This window comes from Heptranchias perlo, chromosome 4 (genome assembly GCF_035084215.1).
Source record: "Heptranchias perlo isolate sHepPer1 chromosome 4, sHepPer1.hap1, whole genome shotgun sequence".
NCBI classification, from domain to species: domain Eukaryota; kingdom Metazoa; phylum Chordata; class Chondrichthyes; order Hexanchiformes; family Hexanchidae; genus Heptranchias; species Heptranchias perlo.
This window is the reverse complement of record NC_090328.1, coordinates 50,957,784-50,981,566: the sequence shown is the minus strand read 5'-3', so window position 1 is coordinate 50,981,566 and position 23,783 is coordinate 50,957,784. Positions and strand designations below refer to the sequence as shown.

Here is a 23,783-nt window from a genome sequence, read left to right as displayed (position 1 = left end):
TTGCGAGTCATAGGGGGTGGAATTGGTGGGTCAGTCATGAGGGGGGGGGGGGGGCAGGATCGGGGGTCCGCAATCGTTGAGGGGGAGGGTATTGGGGACCAGAGTCGGAGTCAGAGGATCGGGGTCCACGATCGGGGGGAGGGGTCGGTACAGGTAGGCTTGTTGGGCCTGAGGGAAGCACTAAGCACTCCTGCTCCTCCGGGCCCACAAGCTGTGCCTTTCTAGGCACTTACCTGCAGTCTCGGGCCTTCTCGTCTCCTTTGACGAGGCGTAAAACAGTAGGCCTGGGAATCCCGGCCCTCTGGAGTTGAAATGGGGAATTAGTTAAAAATGGAGGCCTTAGGCCCCCTTGAACGGTTTTAAGGCCTGACCGCCTCCTGGGAGCAGGATGGCCACCCTCCCCTTGTCCCGTCCCCGTGAAAACCGGAAATGGGCGGGCTGGGGATGGGTCTGAAATGCTGGCAATTTTCAATGCCCCCCGCCTCCAACCCACCTGGTTTTTACCTTGAAAATCGAGCCCTTTATTTACCATTCACAAACAGACTCTCTGTTTAAAAAAAAAACTCAACATAAATTTTACTTGATTTTGAAATGCATTCTCTGGCTTTTCTTCAAATCAGTTTCAAGCACTTTTTAAACAGAACTGCTAGAAGTTCAAGAAAAATATCCCATCAGTACAGTTAACTGAACTGTGCTGATGCATGATGGAAAATTATGCACATTGCACATGCTTAGACTGCACAATCCAAATTCAGCTCAGAGTCACAGCTCTTGGTAAAAATATCAAGTCCAAGCCAGGAATTTTAGGAGAGGCTGTGGCCCATCAAGTAAAAACTTTAACAAAAGTATTGAAAGACACAAGAGACAACTGAATAGATAAACAAAGTAATGTTATTGTAAAATCCATAATTTTTAATTTCTTTTATTTTACATAAATCCTTATTTGACTATTAGAAATTTCCAGTTACTGAGAAAAAAAATGGTAGGTGAAAATTTTTCAGAAAGCATTTTGAATAATTTATGGGAACCTGGTGACCAAAGTATGCAATCAAGGTTGATATACGCACAATAAAATAGCTGCTATTGTGTGTCACAGGTTGTGACAGGTATTTTCAATGTAAAGGTGTCCCACTTCCTATCAAATGCACCACCTAGTAATAAGATGTAATGAAGGTAATTTTGAATTCTCAATACACCAAATTCAATATATAATAGATGTAGAGATACATGGATACAATATTTGAGGGGACTGGAAAGCAAACAAAAGCCATGTTAGAAAACTAAAAGAGATTACGAAGATCAAGAGGGTAGCAGAGAAAATGATTAGTCATCTAAAGAAATGTTTTGGTTATTTTTGTAGTTGACAATGTGTAGGTCTGTGAAGGGAAAATTGAGGAGATTATAGAAGACTATGAAATGGATGTGTTAAATAGATTCTTCACATCAGTTTTCACAAAGAGTGCCCTAAAATTCTAGAGTTAGTCATTTTAGCAGAAGAATCTAACTTGAGCAGACATTCCCAAGGATTATGGAACTTCTAAAAATATTTACTAGAACAGTGCTTATTTTCCTCCCTTGTTTCCTTAAGAATCCAAGATGTATCCCATTTGCTCTAGGCAACTCAAGAACATAAGAAATAGGAGCAGGAGTAGACCATACGGCCCCTCGAGCCTGCTCCGCCATTCAATAAGATCATGGCTGATCTTCGACCTCAACTCCACTTTCCCGTCCGATCCCCATATCCCTTGATTCCCTTAGAGTCCAAAAGTCTAATCGATCTCAGTCTCGAATATACTCAACTACCGAGCATCCACAGCCCTCTGGGGTGGAGAATTCCAAAGATTTATAACCCTCTGAGTGAAGAAATTTCTCCTCATCTCAGTCCTAAATGGCCGTTCCCTTATCCTGAGACTATGCCTCCTTGTTCTAGACTCTCCAGCCAAGGAAAACCGCCTCTCAGCATCTACCCTGTCAAGCCCTCTCAGAATCTTACATGTTTCAATGAGATCACCTCTCATTCTTCTAAACTCCGGAGATATAGGCCCATTCTACTCAATCTCTCCTCATAGGACAACCCCCTCATCCCAGGAATCAATCTAGCATCTGGTAAACATTTAATTAATTTGAGTTTCTTCATAAGATGTGCTTTTAATGTCTGCTTGAGTTAGATTCCTGCTTCTTTTCAAATTATAGAAGAAATTTAGCCAAACATCTATAGAGGAGAAAATGTTTGAGAACATTACATGGATGTTGATGCTCAATTAAAGAGCACCAAGGCCATAAATGAGAGTCAGCATGGAATTAGAAGCCAGAGACTCACACATCTCCTGAAATACTGTGTGACAATAACTCAATGGATGAGGGCTATCCAGTGGAAACTATATACTTTGATTTTTCAGAAAACAATTGATAATTGAGCCTTTTCAAATGGTTAAGATTCATGGAATTAATAGCAAATTACTCGTCAGGATTGATTGATGTATGTTAAATAAGGAGCATTTCCTTAATTTTTAAGGCGGGTACATAGACCAATAATGGGCAGGATTGGGGGCTTGAAGTCAGAGACTCAATAGATTGGTGGGAGACAATGTCAGAGATACATCAGGCATTGTGTGGGAGCTGAAAGAATGATGGTTGAAGTAAGAAGCACAAAAGGCTGGTTCTGTGGGTGTAAAAAATAATTATCTATCACACACAAACACCCATACAACCAGAAACAAGCAGATAAAGGATAAGAGGTTGGAGGCAGAAGCACAGGGAGAGAAGATCAGATGTTAAATGGACAGAGAAAACAATAATGAATTGTTTTATTCCTCCCAACGAATAAAATCCAAGGGTTAAATGCTGCATCCTGGTATTCATAGGGCTACATGCACTATAACACCGCCCCACCAATAGGTTACATTTAAGCTCAGTGGAAATAAAAGACAATGATAGGCAGTACAATAATTTCAACACCATCCATGGCACCAAGAAAGAGACACAGACTCAATTATCCCAGGTCACTGAGTCCCAATTTCAGATGTGTTCCTGAGAAATGCACCAATTGAAGCCCCAGGTGATGGTCAACGATAAATAAAACAGGTGAGTAATCTGCAAGTTTGTCTCTTATTTCCTAGTGCCCAGCCATGGAGCAGATTAAAAGCCTAACCTCTTGCTGTTAGAAGTGCTTGGCCTAGGAAGATTTGGGGGAGGAGGTGCACTGCCACATATGTCATCAAGCTGAGGGATGCCAGTGCTGAAGAAATGAATACTTTTCTTCTTTTGGATAGCTGTCTTAATCATTTCCAAATCAGGTACAGCACAGGTACAGAGTAAAGTTCCCTCTACCATGTCCCAACAACGTGCCTTAAACCCTACTTCAGAAGAGCGCTTCCCAATGCACTAGTGCATCATTTTTAATTCCACAGCAATCAACCTAATGGCTTCTGTGAATAAGCTTGTTAATTTACTGCCAAATTGTGCTGAATTATGGGCAGTTTCTTTTGCTATGGATCACACCCATTTCATTACGGATCCTTATTAAGTATCAGCCTTGGCTTAGTGTATCACTCTCGCCTCTGTAAGAAGGTTGTGGGTTGAAAATTCTACTCTCGAGACTTGAGCACATAATCTTGGCTGAGAGAATGTCCACTGTCAGAGGCGCTCTTTTGGGTGAGGCATTAAACCAAGGCCCTCTCTGCCCCCCCTCAGGTGGACATACAACATTTACCCATCAACTAAATAAACAGATTAATTGGTCATTTATTTCATTACTGTTTGTGCAACCTTGCTGTACTTAAATTGGCTGCCTTACATTATAACAGAGACTACAATTCAATAATAATTCATTGGCTGCAAAGTGCTCTAGGATATCCTGAGCTCCCAAAAGGAACAATGTAAATGCATGTTTTTTTTTCTTTCTCATTCAGATCCTTTTGAATGTTCAGTCTCACCCATTCCAGTTACCTGGTCACATCGGTTGGTGCCATCAGCAAATATTGATATTACTATTAGTAACCTCCACCACATACTTCGAATAGTTTAAACAGCATTGGATCCAAAACAGGCCCCTGCAGAGTTCTAGGCATCATTAGCATTTATTATGTTCTGCTTTCTATTCTAACTCCAGCTAGTTACTAACTTCATTCAAGTTTTATCTTCCTTCCAAGCCTCACATACAAAATTATTGAAATATTATTGAAACTACTAAAAGTATATTCAGTGGATAGCACTTATGCACAAATTTAGTTATCTGTTCAAATAAATTCTATTAAAATGCTTCAGACTGTTCTCCCCACTAATGTCAGATTAACTGGCCTGATAACTTAGATTAATATTAGAGTGTCCACTGCCAGAAACATGGAGTACAAGACAACAATTTGATATTAACTCTAATACATTAATGAGACCACAATTATTAGATTCAACATTGGTCAACATATTGAGAACAATTTTTCTCAAAATACAAACAACTCAATACAACACTCATCACAAAAATGAGTACCTCACGAGAGGCTGGTCTGTATCCAAAACCTGATGGAAGATTTTTATCTTCCTCACACCCTTTAGCACCAGGGCTGAAGTGCAATTCAACATGAAAGCGTTCCTCTGAAGAAGGGTCCTGAAAGTTAAAGTTATGAGAAACAAGTATCTGTAGGGCTGAACGGGACAAATTAAATATTTAATTTTTAAAAGAATTTTTTTAAATCTGAGGGCAACCTCACTATTTTTCTTCCCATTCCCGGGTCTTCCTCGACCTTTCACCAACTCTGGCCAAGAGGGCAGATAAGCAATTTCCTCCTTGGCTCTTTGCCAGTGCCACTCTGAACAAGCCATCAGATGATTTGCAACAGTAGCCCAGGGACAACTGTAGGAAAATACCTGGCGTGTGTTCAAGGGTTCTCTACAGAAATGAGGCTGAAATGGTATGGTGCCACTTAATGCTACTTCAACTCTAAGTAGTTCACTAAGTAAGTATTTTACCATACAGGATATACTTTTTAAATGAAAAATATACATTTTAAATACAAAGTTAACAAAATATTTAAACTGAAACATAATATTTTATGGAAAACAATCTTAAAAATATTGTGGCTGTAATTTTATCCAATGTCCTGTGCATTGTACAAAACATTTTAACTCTTTTTAAAAATTAATGTTCCTTATTAGACTTGAACTGGCATACTCATTGCAGTTAAGACATTTTAGGAGAAATTATTACAGTAGTTAGGCTCACTTGCATGTATCAATAAGTTGTCAAAAACAAGCATTTATGTATATAACAGTATTCCATAAGCATTTCTGTTCTTTTGAATGGAGGTTGGAGAAATAGCTTACTACATTTAACAAAACTGGACCTAACCAATTTTGTAAGGGGTTGAATAGCACACAGATGAAATGAGATATAAACCAGTGAGCCAGAGAATGTCAAGTCAAAAGCAGTATTTAACAGTGCTCTTCAGTTCAAGTGAAAAAATGTTCTAAAACTTTATACATTGTGACTGAAATGGGGAGCGAATCATAAATCATTACTATTTCCTCAAGTAATATTGAGAGAGAAGAATGGTACTATTAAGGAATGAGGCAATACTCAATTTTCACTGTAATCATACAGGTGTGAGTACAATGTGTTTGCATAAAACCCAAATTAAATACATCTAAGTTGCTCAGAACTTATTTACAGGACATGGAAAAATAGCATCCTACTGGTACTTGTATACAGCTAAGCTTGATTGTGCTACATAAAGACATATGGCCAGTTCATAGTCATCAAATATTGATCTTCCAAATGAAATTCTCAGTGAAAGTTTGCTGATATTTAGAGACAATGTCATGAAAAGGAATTAATGCAGATTTATCATGCAAGCTTACACATTTACATTATGCCTTTAAAAAACCCTAATTTATAATTTGAATTCAAAAATCAGATTAATTTGGAAAACTTCACTTGCATGTAATATTATAATGTCACACAGAAAATAATAAAACCCAAATGCAGAAAATGTATTACCTTGTTTGGGTCCTCATACAACATGATAACAATCTGCGTCATATAATTTAGTTCACTGACATAGTTCAGATAGCCCATTGCCCTTTTCCACTGCTCATCTTTGATCTCCTGAAAGGAAAGCAGAATAAAATCGCATCACTACTTTAAAAGCATTTTATTGATCCATGAGATTCTGTGTTTTAGTCCATTCCATCAATACAATTGTTGTAAAACAAACAATAAATGGCATTTAACAGAATATGCAAACTATACATTATACATATAGTATTAAGCTTTGCGATATGGTCAAAAAAGCTAATCAACAATAACATGAGAACAATTTATAAGCATCATTGGCTGCTTTCCCAATCCTGAGCAATGCCATTTCATGTCAGTTTTCAACTTAAGAATATAGCACTGGCATCATGAATCAGGAGCTATGGAGAAAACACCCAGTTAGATAGAGATTGAGAGTGTTTTTTTTAAAAAAGAAAAAGCTTGCCACTTCAAAACACCACAAGATAACAGATTGCACAATGGCCTTCAATTTGGGGAGCTGTCCTTTCAAATGAAGGATGTAGCCTCTGGTTATGTATGACCTAACGCTAGTGTTGATCTGTGTGACAACTATTAATTTTCACTAGGTTATCCTTGTTAAGCAGTTATCTTTTCAATCAATTTACAAAAAAAGGCACCAGAGTGTTGAAATATCGTCCTTCACTCAACTGCCTACACGCTAAACTGGACTTCAAGTCATTGTGTGAAGCACTGAGACATTTTGTCATAAAGCACTATATAAATGCAGGTGCTATTATTTGTTACTGAGTTGTCAATCTCTGCCACATTACTATGAGGCACCACTAAGCATGTGCTCTGCGAAAGAGCTAATTTAAAAAAGGGTGTTGGGTGTTCCTGAATATGGTGAGGGAGAAAATAAAACAGGGTTAATAAGCAAAAACAATACCAAATAATAAAAGAAGATTGGCATCCATGAGATAAAAAAACATATTAGGGTTGGGATACCAGGTGGGAAACAGAATGAGACCTATTGATTTCTAAGTTGCAGGAGGCGTAGCACCACATTTCGAAGAAGTTTCTTTTGAGGCAGGAGCAAAAATGTCAAAATATTTAAGAGATTTCAAATGATCAAGGGCAAAGTTGCAACCAACACAGGCCACTGTACTGGGTATTTTTTTTTACACTGCTTTCCAAATGTACCAAATATTGAAATTGTTGTAACATTATTCCCCAAAACCCATTTGGAGTTACTGTTTCTCATTTGCCTTCTTTCCCTCAAAGTTTCCTTTATTATTGGAGAGCAAACAATGGATTTTAAACGCTTAAAGACTACTAATTTATATATTTTGGACATTGTGGAAGATGGATTTGTGGGAAATGGGTCAATTGCTTAGATTTTTTGTTTTAGGCCAAAATAGAATTAAATTGGTAGTGAGTTTGACATCAGGCCAATTTGCCAAGTGTGACTCTGACTGTGGTGACTTGCAAGGCTTGCTCTCTTCTCAATTAAAATAATCACACTTCCATAATTATGAAGGCACAAGAAAACACTATAATCAAAAATTCACAATTAAACACATAATACATGCTCCAAGATTCTTATTCCCACTCATTACCCTAACTCATGAAATGTAGTCATCTTGTCTTCAGGGAAAAGAAAAACCTATCAGATCTTTCCATTAAGCAGTTGCTGCTTTGCATGAATACTAAAGTTGCAGTATAAATCAGAGATGAGAGAACAGACCAACTCTGGACAGAAGCAGTGCAAGACCCTCTAAAATAGACAACAATCTCAGTTAAAATTGAAAATTTAAATCTCTATTCTAAAATGAGCTAAAAGCTGAAACAGTATTACCCATGTTACGTTCTACTCAGCTTCCATACAATTTAAAATATTGGTATAGACTACCTTAATAAAAATTTATCTGATGTTTAATTTTCTTGTTCCTGATTGGTTGAGTTTGTTTTTCTGCTTTCTCATTGTTTATCTCACTAATTATATTCCACACCAGATGAACCAATCATATTGTACAAAAAGTCACCAATCACATTCAATGTTACTACAGTTCCCCGCCCACAGCCTCAAGTCCCAATCAGACCCTATTCCAGTCTCGAACCATGTAGAGGACGTGTTCCAGTCTCGGGCTACACTCAGGCCTCGCTCCAATCTGACCCAATCTCAATTGGTCCCACTCCAATCTCAGGCCTGCTGCGGCCAGAGGTACTGCAGCCCCCTTGCTTTCCTCCCCACCTAGCCCAAGCTACTGTGATCTCCCTGCTCACCCTCCAATCTCAGCACCAGGCCTGAAACTACTACTCCTTCCTAGCCTGACCCTGCCCAACATACTGCTCCTTTCCACCTCCCACGGTCCAGCTTTTGCCTCCTGCTCTTGTCCCCATGCTGCAGCAGTACCTGAACACATCAGTTCTAGTCAGGGCGACAAGAGCAGGAAGATCATCCAGCCCACCTTACATTTCTATCCCAAATTCAAGCTCCAGCCTCCCATTCGAAGAAGCTGTCATGGTTCTGCCTCAACCCTAGCACTGCACACTATCAAGGGCAGAGCACTGGCTATGAGCAGCATTATGGCAGAGGTAAGAGCCTGATCCATACAAACTTACCAGCAGTGCTACTTGAGGTATACTAGTAAATAAACTGAGGTAACCTGACTTAATTCATACCTGGTCCAAATAAAATAAACTGTTATTTTGCCTCTTCCACAAGTGAAACTGTTCAGTGGGATTTAATGAAAAGATCATCATTGGGCTTAAAAAGTTCAAAATATTGAAAATTTGATGTCCATTACTTAGTATCAAAGGATGACCCATCAAGTTAGTCAGATAATCAGCACTAGAAACTCGACATAATCCCATAAACTCAATTTTTTCCTTTTTTCAAATCTTAAGCATAAAACTTGTTAGAGCAGCTGCAACAAAATTAGTGCAATACAGTTACATGAACAATGATTTTGCCAAGTAATTTTATTCACTTAACCATTCTATTATTTTTTTAAATCAATTTTAAATGCTGCATCAAGTTTGACAAGCAGCCAACAATGGAATACAAACTGGATTACATTACTATAAAAACAGTCACGCAGTTGGTATGGATAACAGTATATTTATATCATTTCCTTCATTACAATATACATATTACAGTGCAGCATAATAAATCTTTAAAAAAGGACTTGTAAAGTCTTAGCGGTGGCATTACCATTATTAAGAGCAACTGATTATCTGCCACAGTTTGTTGCCAAAAGGTTTGTGCGCTGCTACAACATAGGTAAGTTATAAGCATCACAAAGCTTAAGCAATAGCACCCGATCAGGCAGTTTTCACGCAAAGAAAAACACTCGTCACATTGATTGCCAAACGTGCTTGAGCCCTAGCACCTCATGAGGTGAAAAAGACTCTGAAAAATCACTGAACTGGTGACCAGATGATTTTCACACCTAGATAAAAATGTTTATAAAAAGTGGTTAACACATTGATTGGCAAAATGGCTTAACACATCAGCTTTAGCAAGGCAGTACAATGATTAAATGAATAAATCCAGACTTTGCCATGGGATATTTTACTATGCTAAAGGCACTATATAAATGCAAATTGTTGTTATTCATTTAAGTGGACTTGACTGTACTTGCAAATATAAGTTGCCATTTTTTATAGTCGTTTTGTTAATTAAAAAAATCTCCAACTTAACTGTTGTTACAAACTTGAGTCAAATGCCAGTATCGCCAATACTTACATTACACAGGGCCCCATAGCGCAATATAGAGAGAAGAGAGTGTACGTGACTCTCGCTAGTAAAGTATAACCGAGTGCGAACATGTCGCTCTGGGGACAACACTCCTCTTGAGTATCTGGAAAAAAGTGTAAAATTGCAATATTACTTAATATATTTAAAACAGTATAGTATAAAATGGATTTTAAGCCGATTATGTAAGAAAATGATACCCTTATCAGATGATAATGCTTTGACTTTCTTTTTGAAACATCAAATTTATTGCCCTGATTCTCTCCCACCCTGGTCGTTCCCTTGGTATGGCCCCCCAACCTTGGCTCTCTCAAATTCAAGGGGTGTAGACTTGAGTGCGTCTGGTGCATAACTGGTTTAGCCATCCATCATCAGATCCGGTGGAACCAAATCGAACACTATCAGGCCTTGGTCTCCTCCACCAAAACTACTCACTATTCCAGGACCATCCTGGAAAGTAAAGGTAATGTCTGGTTTCCTTTTTCCACCACCAACCGCCTCCTTAAACCCCTCTCCCCTGCCCCCTCCACCAACGTGCAAACATGGCCTTTTTTGTCACCCAGACTGAGACTATCCATTCAGCTGCCTCTGCTGCGTACTCCCCCTTTCCTTTGTCCACCAAGCCAAATTTCCCAAGAATGCCCCATGCCCTAGCCCTGAACCCATGCTTTTCTCTAGTTTCTCTATATCCCCTCATGCCCGCTCCAAGCTCATCTTGTCCACGAGACCCACTTCCTGCTCCCTTCACACCATTCCTAATGAAATGCTGACCAGCCAACTTCCCTTCCTGGCCTCCATACTAATTGTGATGTGGAGATGCCGGTGATGGACTGGGGTTGACAATTGTAAACAATTTTACAACACCAGGCTTCAAGGAGCTCCTGAACATTTACCTGAGGAAGGAGGAAACCTCCGAAAGCTTGTAGATTTCAAATAAAAATCGTTGGACTATAACTTGGTGTTGTAAAATTGTTTACAATTTCCATACTAATTGACATTGTAAATGGTTCCCTCTCCTTGGGTACTGTTCCCATCCTTTTTAAAACCACCGTCATCACCCCTCTTAAAAAAAATACCCTCGACCCCTCGGTCCTTGTAAACCGCTGTGCTAGCTCTAACCCCCCTTTCCTCCCCAAATTCCTTGAATGTGTTAAACATTGCATCCCAAATCTGTGCCCATTCTTCCCACTACACGTTTGAATCTCTCCAATCAGGTTTTTGTCCTTGCCACAGCAGTGAAATAGTCCTAATCAAAATCATAAATGACATCCTTTGATTGTGACCATGATGCAATATATACCCCCTCGTCCTTCTCAACTTTTGACATGGTCGACCACACCATTCTACTTTAATGCCTCTCCTCCGTTGTCTGCCGTAGTGGGGCTGCCTTTGCTTGGTGCCACTCTTATCTATCCAATCGTTGCCAGAGCATGTCTTCTCTTCCAGACCCCACACCATTACCTCTGAAGGCCCCCAATGATCTATACTTAGCCCCCTCTTCTTTCTCATCTACATGCTGCCCTGGGCAACATCATCCGAAGTCATCGGAGTCAGATTCCACATGTACGTTGATACCTAGCTCTACTGGTCCACTGTATCTGTGTTGTCAGACTGCTTGTCCGACATCCAGTCCTGGATGAGCAACAATTTTGTCCAATTAAACATTAGGAAGGCTGAAGCCATCATCATCGGCCCATACCACAAACTCTGTATCCTCCCTACCAATTCTATCCCATCCCTGGCCACTGTCTCAAGTTGAACCTGAGCTCAGCTTCTGAACCCATAGCCTCTCCATCATCAAGACCGCCTACTTCCACCTCCATAGCATTGCCCCTCTCCGCCCCTGCCTCAGCCCATCTGCTGCCAAAACCCACATGCCTTTGTCACCTCTAGATTCGACTATTCCAATGCTCTCTGGCCGGCCTTCCGTCCTCCACAAACTTCAGCTGATCAAGAATTCTCCTGCCAGTATCGTATGCCACACTAAGTCCCAACATTCATCACCCCTATCCTTGTAGATCTACATTAGCTCCAAGTCACCCAACACTTTAAATTTACAATTTTCATCCTCTTCATGGCCTTGCCCCTCCCTGTCCCTGTAAACTTCTCCAGCCCAACAACTCTGACTATTCCGCATTCCTCCAACTCTGGCTTCTTGTGCATACTTCAATCCCTTCACCTCAACATTGGCAGCCATGCCTTCAGCCGTGTATGCCCATGTTCTGGTATTCCCTCCATAAATCTTGTCAGCTTCGTCACTAAGCTTTCCTCCTTTAAGACCTTCCTAAAAATTCTCCTCTGACAAAGCTTTAAGCCACCCCTCCTAATAGCTCCTTCTTTGGCTTAGTGTCGATTTTTGTTGGTGGATGAAATGAACTTCTTGGGCATTTCTGTTAAGAACGGGGATATTTTAAATGTAAATTATTTGCTGCCCTCAACCCAGTGGTGGTGGTTGATGGTATTGGAGGCAGTCTAGTGATATGGATAGGAAATTGGTTGGAGAGTAGAAGAAAAAGCGTTGGAATAAAAGCGGATTCTCTGTTTGGTAGGCAATGATAAGCGTTATCCCCCAGGGATCGATGCCTCAGTTCTTCACTCTATATAAATAACCTGGATATGGGAATAAAGGAGAGTATATCAAAGTTTGTAGATAATACTAAACTGGGGAGGGGGGGGGGGGGGAGGCATTAGTGAACTGTGAGGAAAGCAGAAAATTGCAAGAGGTTATAAATTAAAACTAGTGGGGTGCCGCAGGGCTCAGTGCTGGGGCTTCAACTATTTACAATATATATCAATGACTTGGATGAAGGAACAGAGTGTCTTGTGGCCAAATTTGCTGATGATACAAAGATAGGTGGAAAGGCAAGTTGCGATGAGGACAAAGTGTCTGCAAAGGGATATTGACAGGTTACGGGAATGGGCAAAAATTTGGCAGATGGAATATAATGTGGGAAAATGTGAAGTCATCCACTTTGGGAGGAAAAATAAAAAAGCAAAATTTTATTTGAATGGAGAAATACTACAAAATGCTGCGGTACAGAGGGATCTGGGTGTCCTCGGACATGAAACACAAGAAGTCAACATACAGGTGCAGCAGGTAATCCAGAAGGCAAACGGAATATTGGCCTTTATTTCTAGGGGGATGGAGTATAAAAGCAGGGAAGTCATGTACAGTGTGCTGGTGAGACCACACCTGCAGTAATGCGTACAGTTCTGGTGCCCTTATTTAAGGAAGGACATACTTGCATTGGTGACAGTTCAGAGAAGGTTCACAAGGTTGATTCCGGATATGGAAGGGTTGTCTTATGAGGAAAGGTTGAACAGGTTGGGTCCATACTCATTGGAGTTTAGAAGAATGAGAGGAGATCTTATTGAAACATACAAGATTCTGAGGGGACTCGATAGGGTAGATGCTAAGAGGATGTTACCCCTCATGGAGGAATCTAAAACCAGGGGGCATAGTCTCAGAATAAGGGGTCGCCCGTTTAAGACAGAAATGAGGAGGAATTTCTTCTACCAGAAGGTTGTGAATCTTTGGAATTCTGTACCCCAAAAAGCTGTGAAGGCTGAGTCATTGAATACATTCAAGGCTGAGTTAGACAAATTTTTGATCAGCAAGGGAGTCAAAGGATATGGGGAAAAGGTGGGAAAGTGGAGTTGAGGTAAAAATCAGATCAGCCATGTTCTCATTGAATGGCGGAGCAAGCTCGAGGGGCCGAATGGCCTACTCCTGCTCCTATCTCTTATGGTCTTATGGTCTAACTTGGACACAAGACTGCCAGATAGGAATACAAACTAAATGTGAACAGCACTGGGGGCAGGGGAGGGAGATGAACAAGTATATAAGTCATTAAGAGCTAGCTCGCAGGTGCAAAGTAATAAAAAGACTAATGGGATGCTGGCTTTATCACAAAAGGCATAGAATATAAAGGTAATGGAGCGCTTCTGGAATTATACAGAGAGTTGATCAGATGGCAAATTAGAATACTGTATTCAGTTTTGGGTGTTGCACTTCAGGAAGGGTGCACTGGTCTTAGAGAAAGTGCAGCAAAGGTTCACTGGGATGATATTTGGGATGAAGGGACTGAGTAGCAATGAGAAACTGAGGAAATTTGGGTTATATTCCCTGAAAATTAGGAGATTAAGGGGTGATCAAGTTATTTAAAATAATGAAAAGAACTGACAGGGAACGACTCTTCCCTCATAGGGGAATACAGAAGAAGGAGACATAATCTTAGAATTTGACCGAAACTGGTTAAAATTAAATCTAGGAAAAACTTCTCACAAAGACTTGCGAGAATGTGAAACACATTTTCCAGAAGGCCATAGATGTAAAGTCAATTAAGATGTTTAAAAATATAGCTACTTACTTGGATAATAAAAGGTGTTAAGCGATATGGAAAAAAGACAGGAAGTTTGAATTTGAAAAAAAAGAGTAGCCATGACTAACAAAATGACACACCTGTCTCAATCGGCCAACCCATTTAATGACTACGAGGGATTCTCATGAACAGACCAAACAGTGACACCAACTGAATCGCTATTCTGGGTTTCAGAGTAGAAATGTAATTAGTGGTGTATCACCAATGGTCAGCAAGGGAATAAAAATTAAGATTTTGCCAAACCAAATTTCTCTCCTAATTATATGAGGGAATATTCCCCTTGAAGATAAAAAAAGATTATTCAAGATGTATCCAAGAAAACAATTAATTACAAAGAACTGTGACACCAGCATCTTTGCTCACTTGGACAAAAATTAAAATTAATCCAACAGTTATGTGACAAAAGTAAAACAAGGCGATGATTTTCTTAAGACAGTTTTGCACTTCCATTTTAAAATCTTCAATCTAAGTGGCAATGGTGTTTATACAGATTTGGACAAGATTTTAAAATTGAGAAATTACAGTTATTCAAAGTCTGATGCATTTAGAAAATGAATTACTGTGAATAAGCTCTTACAGTGGGTGGAGTTTGTTAACAGTATCATCATCCTGAGTTCTTTGCAAGTCAGAACGAATTTTCCTAATCAAAGGAGTACAATATCCTTTGGCAATATCCACCTTCTCAGCCTTGGTGATGCCGTATTCCTAAAAAAAAATGAAACTAATCGTCAATAAAATGAAGAGATGTATAAATCTTTTGAAATGTGTCGACAACTCCCAATTCATTGTATTATTCTATTTGTTCACTAGCTCTTTAAAATATAATTTGTGCTTTATTGTTCAATTTGTGCCACAATTAGAAGAAAATTGAATTAGACTGCAGAACCATATCCTGTACTGTATATTTCAGGAAACAGAAAATTAAATGGATGATAGAATCATGGTAGATACCTCACACACGTCATTTGGGGTACCCCCAGTGGAGAAAGATGTGAGGGTGTTGCCCCTTTAAGCTTTTTTAAATTAGTAAGTCCTAAGCTTTTTTGTTTGCATTGGTGTGGCACATAAATTACTTTCCCTTTCTGCACTGTATTTAAAAGGATTGCCTCACCTAAGTTCCTCTCATCATCAAGAAAAGTGAGAAACAAAGACTATAATCTATGTAACTGTAGTAAACAACTCCAATGAACAAGTAAGAAAGAACTTTCATTTATACAGCACCTCATCACATCCTCAGGGCATTCCAAGGCACTTCATATCCAATCAATACTCTGGGTGTAGTTAGTTATGTAGACAAACACAGCAGCCAACACACACACAGCAAGATCCCATAAACACATCAGATGAGACCAGTTAATTTGTTTTTGGTGGTGTTGGTTGAGGAAGGAATGTTAACAGCACACCTGCTCTTCGAGTATTTTTTTAAAATTCGTTCACGGGATATGGGAGTCGCTGGCAAGGCCGGCATTTATTGCCCATCCCTAATTGCCCTCGAGAAGGTGGTGGTGAGCCGCCTTCTTGAACCGCTGCAGCCCGTGTGGTGACGGTTCTCCCACAGTGCTGTTAGGAAGGGAGTTCCAGGATTTTGACCCAGCGACGATGAAGGAACGGCGATATATTTCCAAGTCGGGATGGTGTGTGACTTGGAGGGGAACGTGCAGGTGGTGTTGTTCCCATGCGCCTGCTGCCCTTGTCCTTCTAGGTGGTAGAGGTCGCGGGTTTGGGAGGTGCTGTCGAAGAAGCCTTGGCGAGTTGCTGCAGTGCATCCTGTGGATGGTGCACACTGCAGCCACAGTGCGCCGGTGGTGAAGGGAGTGAATGTTTAGGGTGGTGGATGGGGTGCCAATCAAGCGGGCTGCTTTATCTTGGATGGTGTCGAGCTTCTCGAGTGTTGTTGGAGCTGCACTCATCCAGGCAAGTGGAGAGTATTCCATCACACTCCTTGACTTGTGCCTTGTAGATGGTGGAAAGGCTTTGGGGAGTCAGGAGGTGAGTCACTCGCCGCAGAATACCCAGCCTCTGACCTGCTCTCGTAGCCACAGTATTTATATGGCTGGTCCAGTTAAGTTTCTGGTCAATGGTGACCCCCAGGATGTTGATGGTGGGGGATTCGGCGATGGTAATGCCGTTGAATGTCAAGGGGAGGTGGTTAGACTCTCTCTTGTTGGAGATGGTCATTGCCTGGCACTTATCTGGCGCGAATGTTACTTGCCACTTATCAGCCCAAGCCTGGATGTTGTCCAGGTCTTGCTGCATGCAGGCTCAGACTGCCTCATTATCTGAGGGGTTGCGAATGGAACTGAACACTGTGCAGTCATCAGCGAACATCCCCATTTCTGACCTTATGATGGAGGGAAGGTCATTGATGAAGCAGCTGAAGATGGTTGGGCCCAGGACACTGCCCTGAGGAACTCCTGCAGCAATGCCCTGGGGCTGAGATGATTGGCCTCCAACAACCACTACCATCTTCCTTTGTGCCAGGTATGACTCCAGCCACTGGAGAGTTTTCCCCCTGATTCCCATTGACTTCAATTTTACTAGGGCTCCTTGGTGCCACACTCGGTCAAATGCTGCCTTGATGTCAAGGGCAGTCACTCTCACCTCACCTCTGGAATTCAGCTCTTTTGTCCATGTTTGGACCAAGGCTGTAATGAGGTCTGGAGCCGAGTGGTCCTGGCATGTAATTATTTACATCCACTTGAACAAACGGATGGGCCTCTGTTTAACATCTCACCTGAAAGACAGCACCTCTGACAATGCAGCACTGCACTGAATTGTTAGTCTAGGTTATGTGCTCAAGTTCTGGAATAGAACTTGAACCCATAAATAACTGAGGAGTGTGCTGTCATCTGATCCAAGCTGACACTCCAGTATCACACTAGCTAAATACATAACCAATCATTTTACATAACCGATCATTTTTAAGTTTAACTGGGTACATTATATGCACATTATGTGCAGCAGACGCAGAGTGAGACAGCTGAGAGTTTGGTGAGTGTGGGAGTTCGGTGAAGTGGGGGAAGGAGGTGCTGCTTTGCCTTGCTTTTCCTAACTTTTTCCGCAGAGCGGCGGCGGTCCTGCAACAAGAGAAAACTACTGTGCGACGTCACAGGTGAGGCAGGAGAATCTGAGAAGTGAGCACAATATAAAAGGAGAGAACGAGAGGGGGAGGAGAGTCTGAGAGGTGAACGCAGTGTAAATCCAGGGCAAGTCATGGCAACAGAGCTCACACCCGTGATATGCTCCTCCTGCACTATGTGGGAAGTCATGGACACGACCAGTGTCCCTGGCGACCATGTATGCAGGAAGTGTGTCCAGCTGCAGCTACTGGCTAACCATATTTCGGAGCTGGAGCTGCGGGTGGATTCGCTGTGGAGCATCCGCGATGCTGAGACTATCATGGATGGAACGTTCAGTGAGGTGGTCACACAGCAGGGTGACTGAACACCGAGAATTTTCAGTTAGTTAATCAGGGAGAGCCAGCATGGATTTGTGAAAGGTAGGTCGTGCCTGACAAACCTGATTGAATTTTTTGAAGAGGTGACTAAAGTAGTGGACAGGGGAATGTCAATGGATGTTATTCATATGGCCATCCAGAAGGCATTTGATAAGGTCCCACATAAGAGACTGTTAGCTAAGATAGAAGCGCGTGGAATCGAGGGGAAAGTACCGACTTGGTTAGGAAGTTGGTTGAGCGAAAGGCGAGAGAGTAGGGATAATGGGTAGGTACTCACATTGGCAGGATGTGACTAGTGGAGTCCCGCAGGGATCTGTTTTGGGGCCTCAATTATTCACAATATTTATTAACGACTTAGATGAAGGCATAGAAAGTCTCATATCTAAGTTTGCCGATGACACAAAGATTGGTGGCATTGTAAGCAGTGTAGATGAACTTAGGGTACTTTCTAAATGGTAAAAAGTTAAAAACAGTGGATGTCCAAAGGGACTTAGGGGTTCAGGTACATAGATCATTGAAGTGTCATGAACAGGTCCAGGAAATAATCAAGAAGGCTAATGGAATGCTGGCCTTTATATCTAGAGGACTGGAGTACAAGGGGGCAGAAGTTATGCTGCAGCTATACAAAACCCTGGTTAGACTGCACCTGGAGTACTGTGAGCATTTCTGAGCACCTCACCTTCGGAAGGACACATTGGCTTTGGAGGGAGTGCAGCGTCGGTTTACTAGAATGATACTCGGACTTCAAGGGTTAAGTTACGAGGAGAGATTACACAAATTGGGGTTGTATTCTCTGGAGTTTCGAAGGTTAAGGGGTGATCTGATCGAAGTTTATAAGATATTAAGGGGAACAGATAGGGTGGATAGAGAGAAACTATTTCCGCTGGTTGGGGATCCTAGGAGAAGGGGACACAGTCTAAAAATTAGAGCCAGACCTTTCAGGAGCGAGATTAGAAAACATTTCTACACACACACACACAAAGGGTGGTAGAAGTTTGGAACTCTCTTCCGCAAACGGCAATTGATATTAGATTTAAATTTAGCAATTGAGCTGAGATAGATAGCTTTTTGGCAACCAAAGGTATTAAGGGACATGGGCCAAAGGCACGTATATGGAGTTAGATCACAGATCAGCCATGATCTTATCAAATGGCGGAGCAGGCACGAGGGGCTGAATGGCCTACTCCTGTTCCTATGTTCCTATTTTCATTCAAGAAAAGTTCCTTAAAGGTAGGTAAATATCACTTCCTCTGCCCCAAATTACATTTTCCACAGAGCAACAAGTAACCTTCTGATCAAAGGAGTCCTCTCAAAGGGAGTAAAACATTCATTTTAAGTGAGATGAGACATCTAAGTTCAGCGCGGATCTTTGGTCAAAAGAATATACCAGCTCAAAAAAAGGAAACATAAGCTTGTGGAGGAACTAATTAAGATATTGTGCAGTTATTTAGGTCACTATTTCCAAGCTCCCTTGATAAACAAGGAAATATAGGAATGTAGATTTTTAAATTAGATTTAACCTGCTATTGTGTGTCTGAAAAAAAACAAACATTGAAAACCAGTAAGCTATCAATGGAATTGGGCATTTAAGCCCATATAATACTCAATCAACTTGACATATTGTTGAATACTGTATAAATAGTTTGTACAAAATGTGAATGCCCTACGTGTTTCAATGGACAATTCAATATTCCCCAGGGAAGATTTTTAGCGATATTTTCCTTGTATTCCAATTTTCTCCACAGAGGTGCAGCTCTGTTTGATTACCAACATCCCTTGGTTACTCCCATTTTTATTTTTGATCCCTCTTTAGACACTTTCAGTCCCATACTTCATCCCCAACTGAGAGTATATGAAGGTAACCTTCTCTTTGGTAATTACTTATGCTGTTCATAAGCAACTATTAGAAAGTCCGCTACAGTAGCTTCCAGTTATCCCTATCTCCTCATCTTCCCTTAGTAGATAAGTGCTACATCTGTACTTGCTACCTCTTGACAACTCAACAGGATTAGGAATTCACCATGGATGGAGGCATGCTCACAAACACACATACTTCTATTTCGTGGTGTGACGCACTAGTGCATCTGCTTTCCAGAACAGCCCATCTCCAGGTCTTTAAGTATGTATTGCGGTATATCACAAAATGGAAAATGTCAGATTCTAACAGTTTTCCAATCATTAAAATTAAGGAACAAAAGAGGACAGGTAGCACTGTGGTGCAGCACACAAACATAGCACCACTGGAGCAATGGTACATTCGTTGAATCTCTGCCTTGACACTCTGCTGTTTCCATTCTCTTCTGCAGGGGAGGATAGGAATAATGTGATGGTAAGTTTCCACCAGGCCCTTCGCACGCCACCTGCTGGTTTGCCCACAGCAGCATCAAAGATGGCCTGGAAGCCAGCTCCCCACTTGCTCTCTCAGACGCCCATGGGAGGGGAAAGCAGCAAAGGTAGGAAATAAAGGGAAAAACAGCAGTTAACACATCCTCCTCATAAAAGACAAAGGAGGCCAAATTAGGTTCTGTAAAATGTTGCTCATTACCTGAGGTATGACAATGTCAGCCAATGATTTTGATAATTTGTACAGTTCCATTGTGTTGTTCAATTTTAGGGAACTGTTGTGTTGAACATCATATTTTATGCAGTCATAGATATCAGGAATTTTGCTAATATCATAACGCCCATTCTTCATTTTGACGTCCTTTTCTAATTTAGCCCATCTTCGCAGCATCAATTCAAGTGATTCACTGTGGTAAAGCTGAATATCTGTATATAGAAAGATAGCAAATATTCCTCAGTAGATGGCTTTAATTTGGATACAAAAACACCACACCCATAAGGTAATTTTCTCTCTTAATATGCATATGAATTAAGACTTGGATAAATTATTAATTTTTCCAATAAAAACTCAACTATATAGGTAATCTTCTGGATCAACACAAGAGCATAAATACATTTTTAAAAACCTGAGGCTCTAGCTTCTTGCAAAATTACAAATTTGAATGGAAGATTTAAATGAAATATGTTTAAATGGACTTTTGGCAGCGAAGTGTATGGTAGCGAGCCAAAAAGACCATAAAAAGGTCCTAGTTTGGTCCCTGGGTCGCTACATGTGAGTTCTTCCCGAGTAGTAAGATGGAAAATCACCTGGGGTTTCCATTTCTAATTGTTATCCAGTAATCCAAACAAGTACATATGCAGACAGTGGATGAGGACATGAATGGACTCAGTTGTGAGGCTGCCCCATGATCTAACAGCCTGCTAACACTTGCTGTCTAGGCATACAGATGAATGGTTACATGGGCAAATGATGGTGATAAACCAATGCCTATGGAACTATATTTCAGCAAGAGTGAGTGCCTTCCTTCTACAACAGGACTTTAAAATCCAAGTTTGTTGTCATCTGGACAATGTTTTTTTGTTTTACTTCATTTTCCAAAATTAACTATTTTAAAAAACCTGAGAAACCTGGGTGAACGCAGGACACCAAAGTTGAAAAGAATAGGACAGAATAATAATTTTATGATTCTCTCATACTCTTTCAAACTTGGTAGCATCTTATATTATGGGCTCGATCCTTCACCTAGGATTCTCAATGAAAGTTAATTTTGATATGACTGACTGGTATATAAATTAAATACCTTACCAGCTGATTTGGGGTCTTCCATCCTTTGCCTAATCTGGGATGTCAAGCTCTGGATCATGGAGTAAACCTTATCACAGATCTTAACAGGGTTTTTGATGTTCTGCATTGACTTAATTAGAGAACTGCTTTTAGTTGGAGCAAGCTGCAAAAGACAAAGTGTTAAAAGAAAGAAAACTATTGTAGGCCACTATTGAACCTCAAAACACGAAGAATTATTTTTAAAATTCATACATTGGTTAAACTCTAGTTTTTCTTTGGGAGGGAAGAAAGAGAACAAAAGGGCGAAAGAGAATAAAAGGGCGAAAGAGAACAAAAGGGCAAAAGAGAATGAGATAAAGAGTTAAGAGAAAGAGGGAGGGAAAGAATAAGAAAAAGTATAAGAAATAAAGGGAGCGAACACCCATTAGTGATCACAGGAGACATTCTGGAGGCAATGCAGAGAACAGTCATGAGGTTGACTTCTAGTGTCAAAGATCTCATTTAAGAGTAACTTGGGCTTTGCAGCCTTTAAAGGACATATCTGAATGGTGACCTTAGAGGTACACAAGACAGTAAAGAGTGTGGAAAGGTAAACCTGAAAACCTACTTCAAAGTAATAAGACAAATTTAGGACTGGTATCAGCAAGTTTTTTTTCCAAAGAGTGATCACTGCATGGAAATTAACTTCAAGATAAAGTAGGCAAAACCAAGCTGGCAGCGAAAAGTGCCATCTTACTCTGGCCCACACCTCTGCCCAATATCGCTGCAACAGAAAACCTACAAGGATCAAAGAGGTTAATCTTTGCAAGATTCATAACAACCGCTTTGCCCTTGAGTCAAGAGAATCCAGGGTCGCCACAATCAGGCTTAGGATTAAACTGGAATTAAAAGTGTCAAATAACCCTAGCAGTCGAAAATGGGTTCAGACAAGGATGTAGGTAATTCACTTCCTTCTCCTTTATTTAGGTCTGTCAGATGCTTAATCGTCCTCCAAAGCCTCTCAATCTCCAGAATAGATTTCTCAGGCAAAACCAAGAGGAGAGTTTCATAAAATGTCCCCGATGTATGGCTGAAGGTTAAAAATACTCGCTGCAAGTTCACAGGTAGAAGTTTTGAAGAAGTAGTGAGCCTTTGCAAATTGTGGGGAGGAGCCAAAGTGTATCCTTTCTGGGTATAAAAGCCCTGGACTCCTGACATCTCCAAGAATTGGGAGTGAAGGGAAGTTGCAGCTGAAGTGTTGGTAGTGGTATGGAGGAACCAGACACTATAAAAAGATAGAGGGATGGAGACCCCCTCATCCATTCCAGAGTTTGCCTTTGATTAGCAAGCAACCAAGAGGGGCTCAACGTCTTGAATCAATAATGCGCTCAGATTATAGCATGCTTATGGGCGACCAATAATCCAAGATGCTGCTAGAACTAATCAATGCAACCAATGGGAGCCTCCTTGAGGATCTTGATTGAAACTAGTGAGCCTACCACCACCCAACAGTGTTTCAGAAACTGCCCACACTACCTGGCAATAGTCAATGCCAAGTTGCCCATAGGGTGGTGGAGGCCAAATGGGAATCTTTCTCCTTAGAGCAATGAATGAAGTGATATGGGGCTACAAAACTTCTCAACAGAGGGAAAATAATGAATGGAAGCCATACATGCATGAAGCAGCTTTTACATCGTACAGGAGCAACAATCCCAACATTAATTTTTTTGATCTCCAATTTTCTGCCCGAGATACAGTTCCATGGGCATCAGTTGCTATCCAGTACCTCACCAAGTTGCCATTATTCATGTGTGACCTTGACGGTGAGAATCGGCAGGGGCATCACAGCTGAAGCCAATTACATCTTTACTCAGCTCCACACAAACACATTTCTAACAGGAGCTTTTAGACTGGGATCAGAAGTGGGGTCTTGGGCCATTTTTCTCAGGGGGGTCGGCAATGGTCTTCCGGCCGGCTCCACATTCAAGAAAGTATTTTAAAAAAAAACATACCCTTTTGGCAGCAGCCTCCAGCGGTCCCTTTAAGGACAGCTGGTTAGGCCACATGTAATAGACACGGTTATCCTGAATGAAGCCGGCCCAGTGCCGGCTACATTCAGACCAGCTCAATATCGAGAAGAGGGCCTCATACAGACGTTAGGCTCTTTGCATATGCACAAAAGGGAGCCTAACGTCTGTTTCTGGTCCAGGCCTTGGATACCTATACTGAAGCCTTTACCAATATGGCTCGTGGCACACTTCCGGCGCAGAATGTGCACGCACACACCGCCCACGATATGTAAAGCTGCATCGTAAGGTTTCAAGAGAACAGTCCCTTGCGTGAACTTTCTCCCACAGAAAGGTATAAATACTTGGTCCTCTCCTACAGTGTATGTAAGAAGCACAGATTGAAGTATGGAAACATGATTAAAATCTATTGTTTATGAATCCTAGCATTACAATCAATTAGGAGAAATGCAGAGCAAAAAGTAAATATAAAAATACTAACAATAATTTGGAGTAAACAACAAGGGGAACGAGTGGGAACATGAGGAAGGAGTGGGTAAATGAGAAAGAAGGATACCTAATTGC

General features: G+C 41.0%; 1 protein-coding gene across 1 annotated transcript in view; it reads right to left on the bottom strand.

Annotated features, from left to right (window-relative positions):
* ppip5k2 (diphosphoinositol pentakisphosphate kinase 2) overlaps nt 1-23,783 on the bottom strand; it is a 159,086-nt gene that overhangs the window by 54,826 nt on the left and 80,477 nt on the right. Inside the window, exons 18-23 of the mRNA XM_067982914.1 lie at nt 21,235-21,376; nt 20,131-20,354; nt 14,706-14,833; nt 9,738-9,852; nt 5,993-6,100; nt 4,487-4,603 (exon numbers count right to left, since the gene is read on the bottom strand). Of these exons, the coding sequence (XP_067839015.1) occupies nt 4,487-4,603; nt 5,993-6,100; nt 9,738-9,852; nt 14,706-14,833; nt 20,131-20,354; nt 21,235-21,376 (834 nt within the window). The remainder of the gene's footprint in view (nt 1-4,486; nt 4,604-5,992; nt 6,101-9,737; nt 9,853-14,705; nt 14,834-20,130; nt 20,355-21,234; nt 21,377-23,783) is intronic.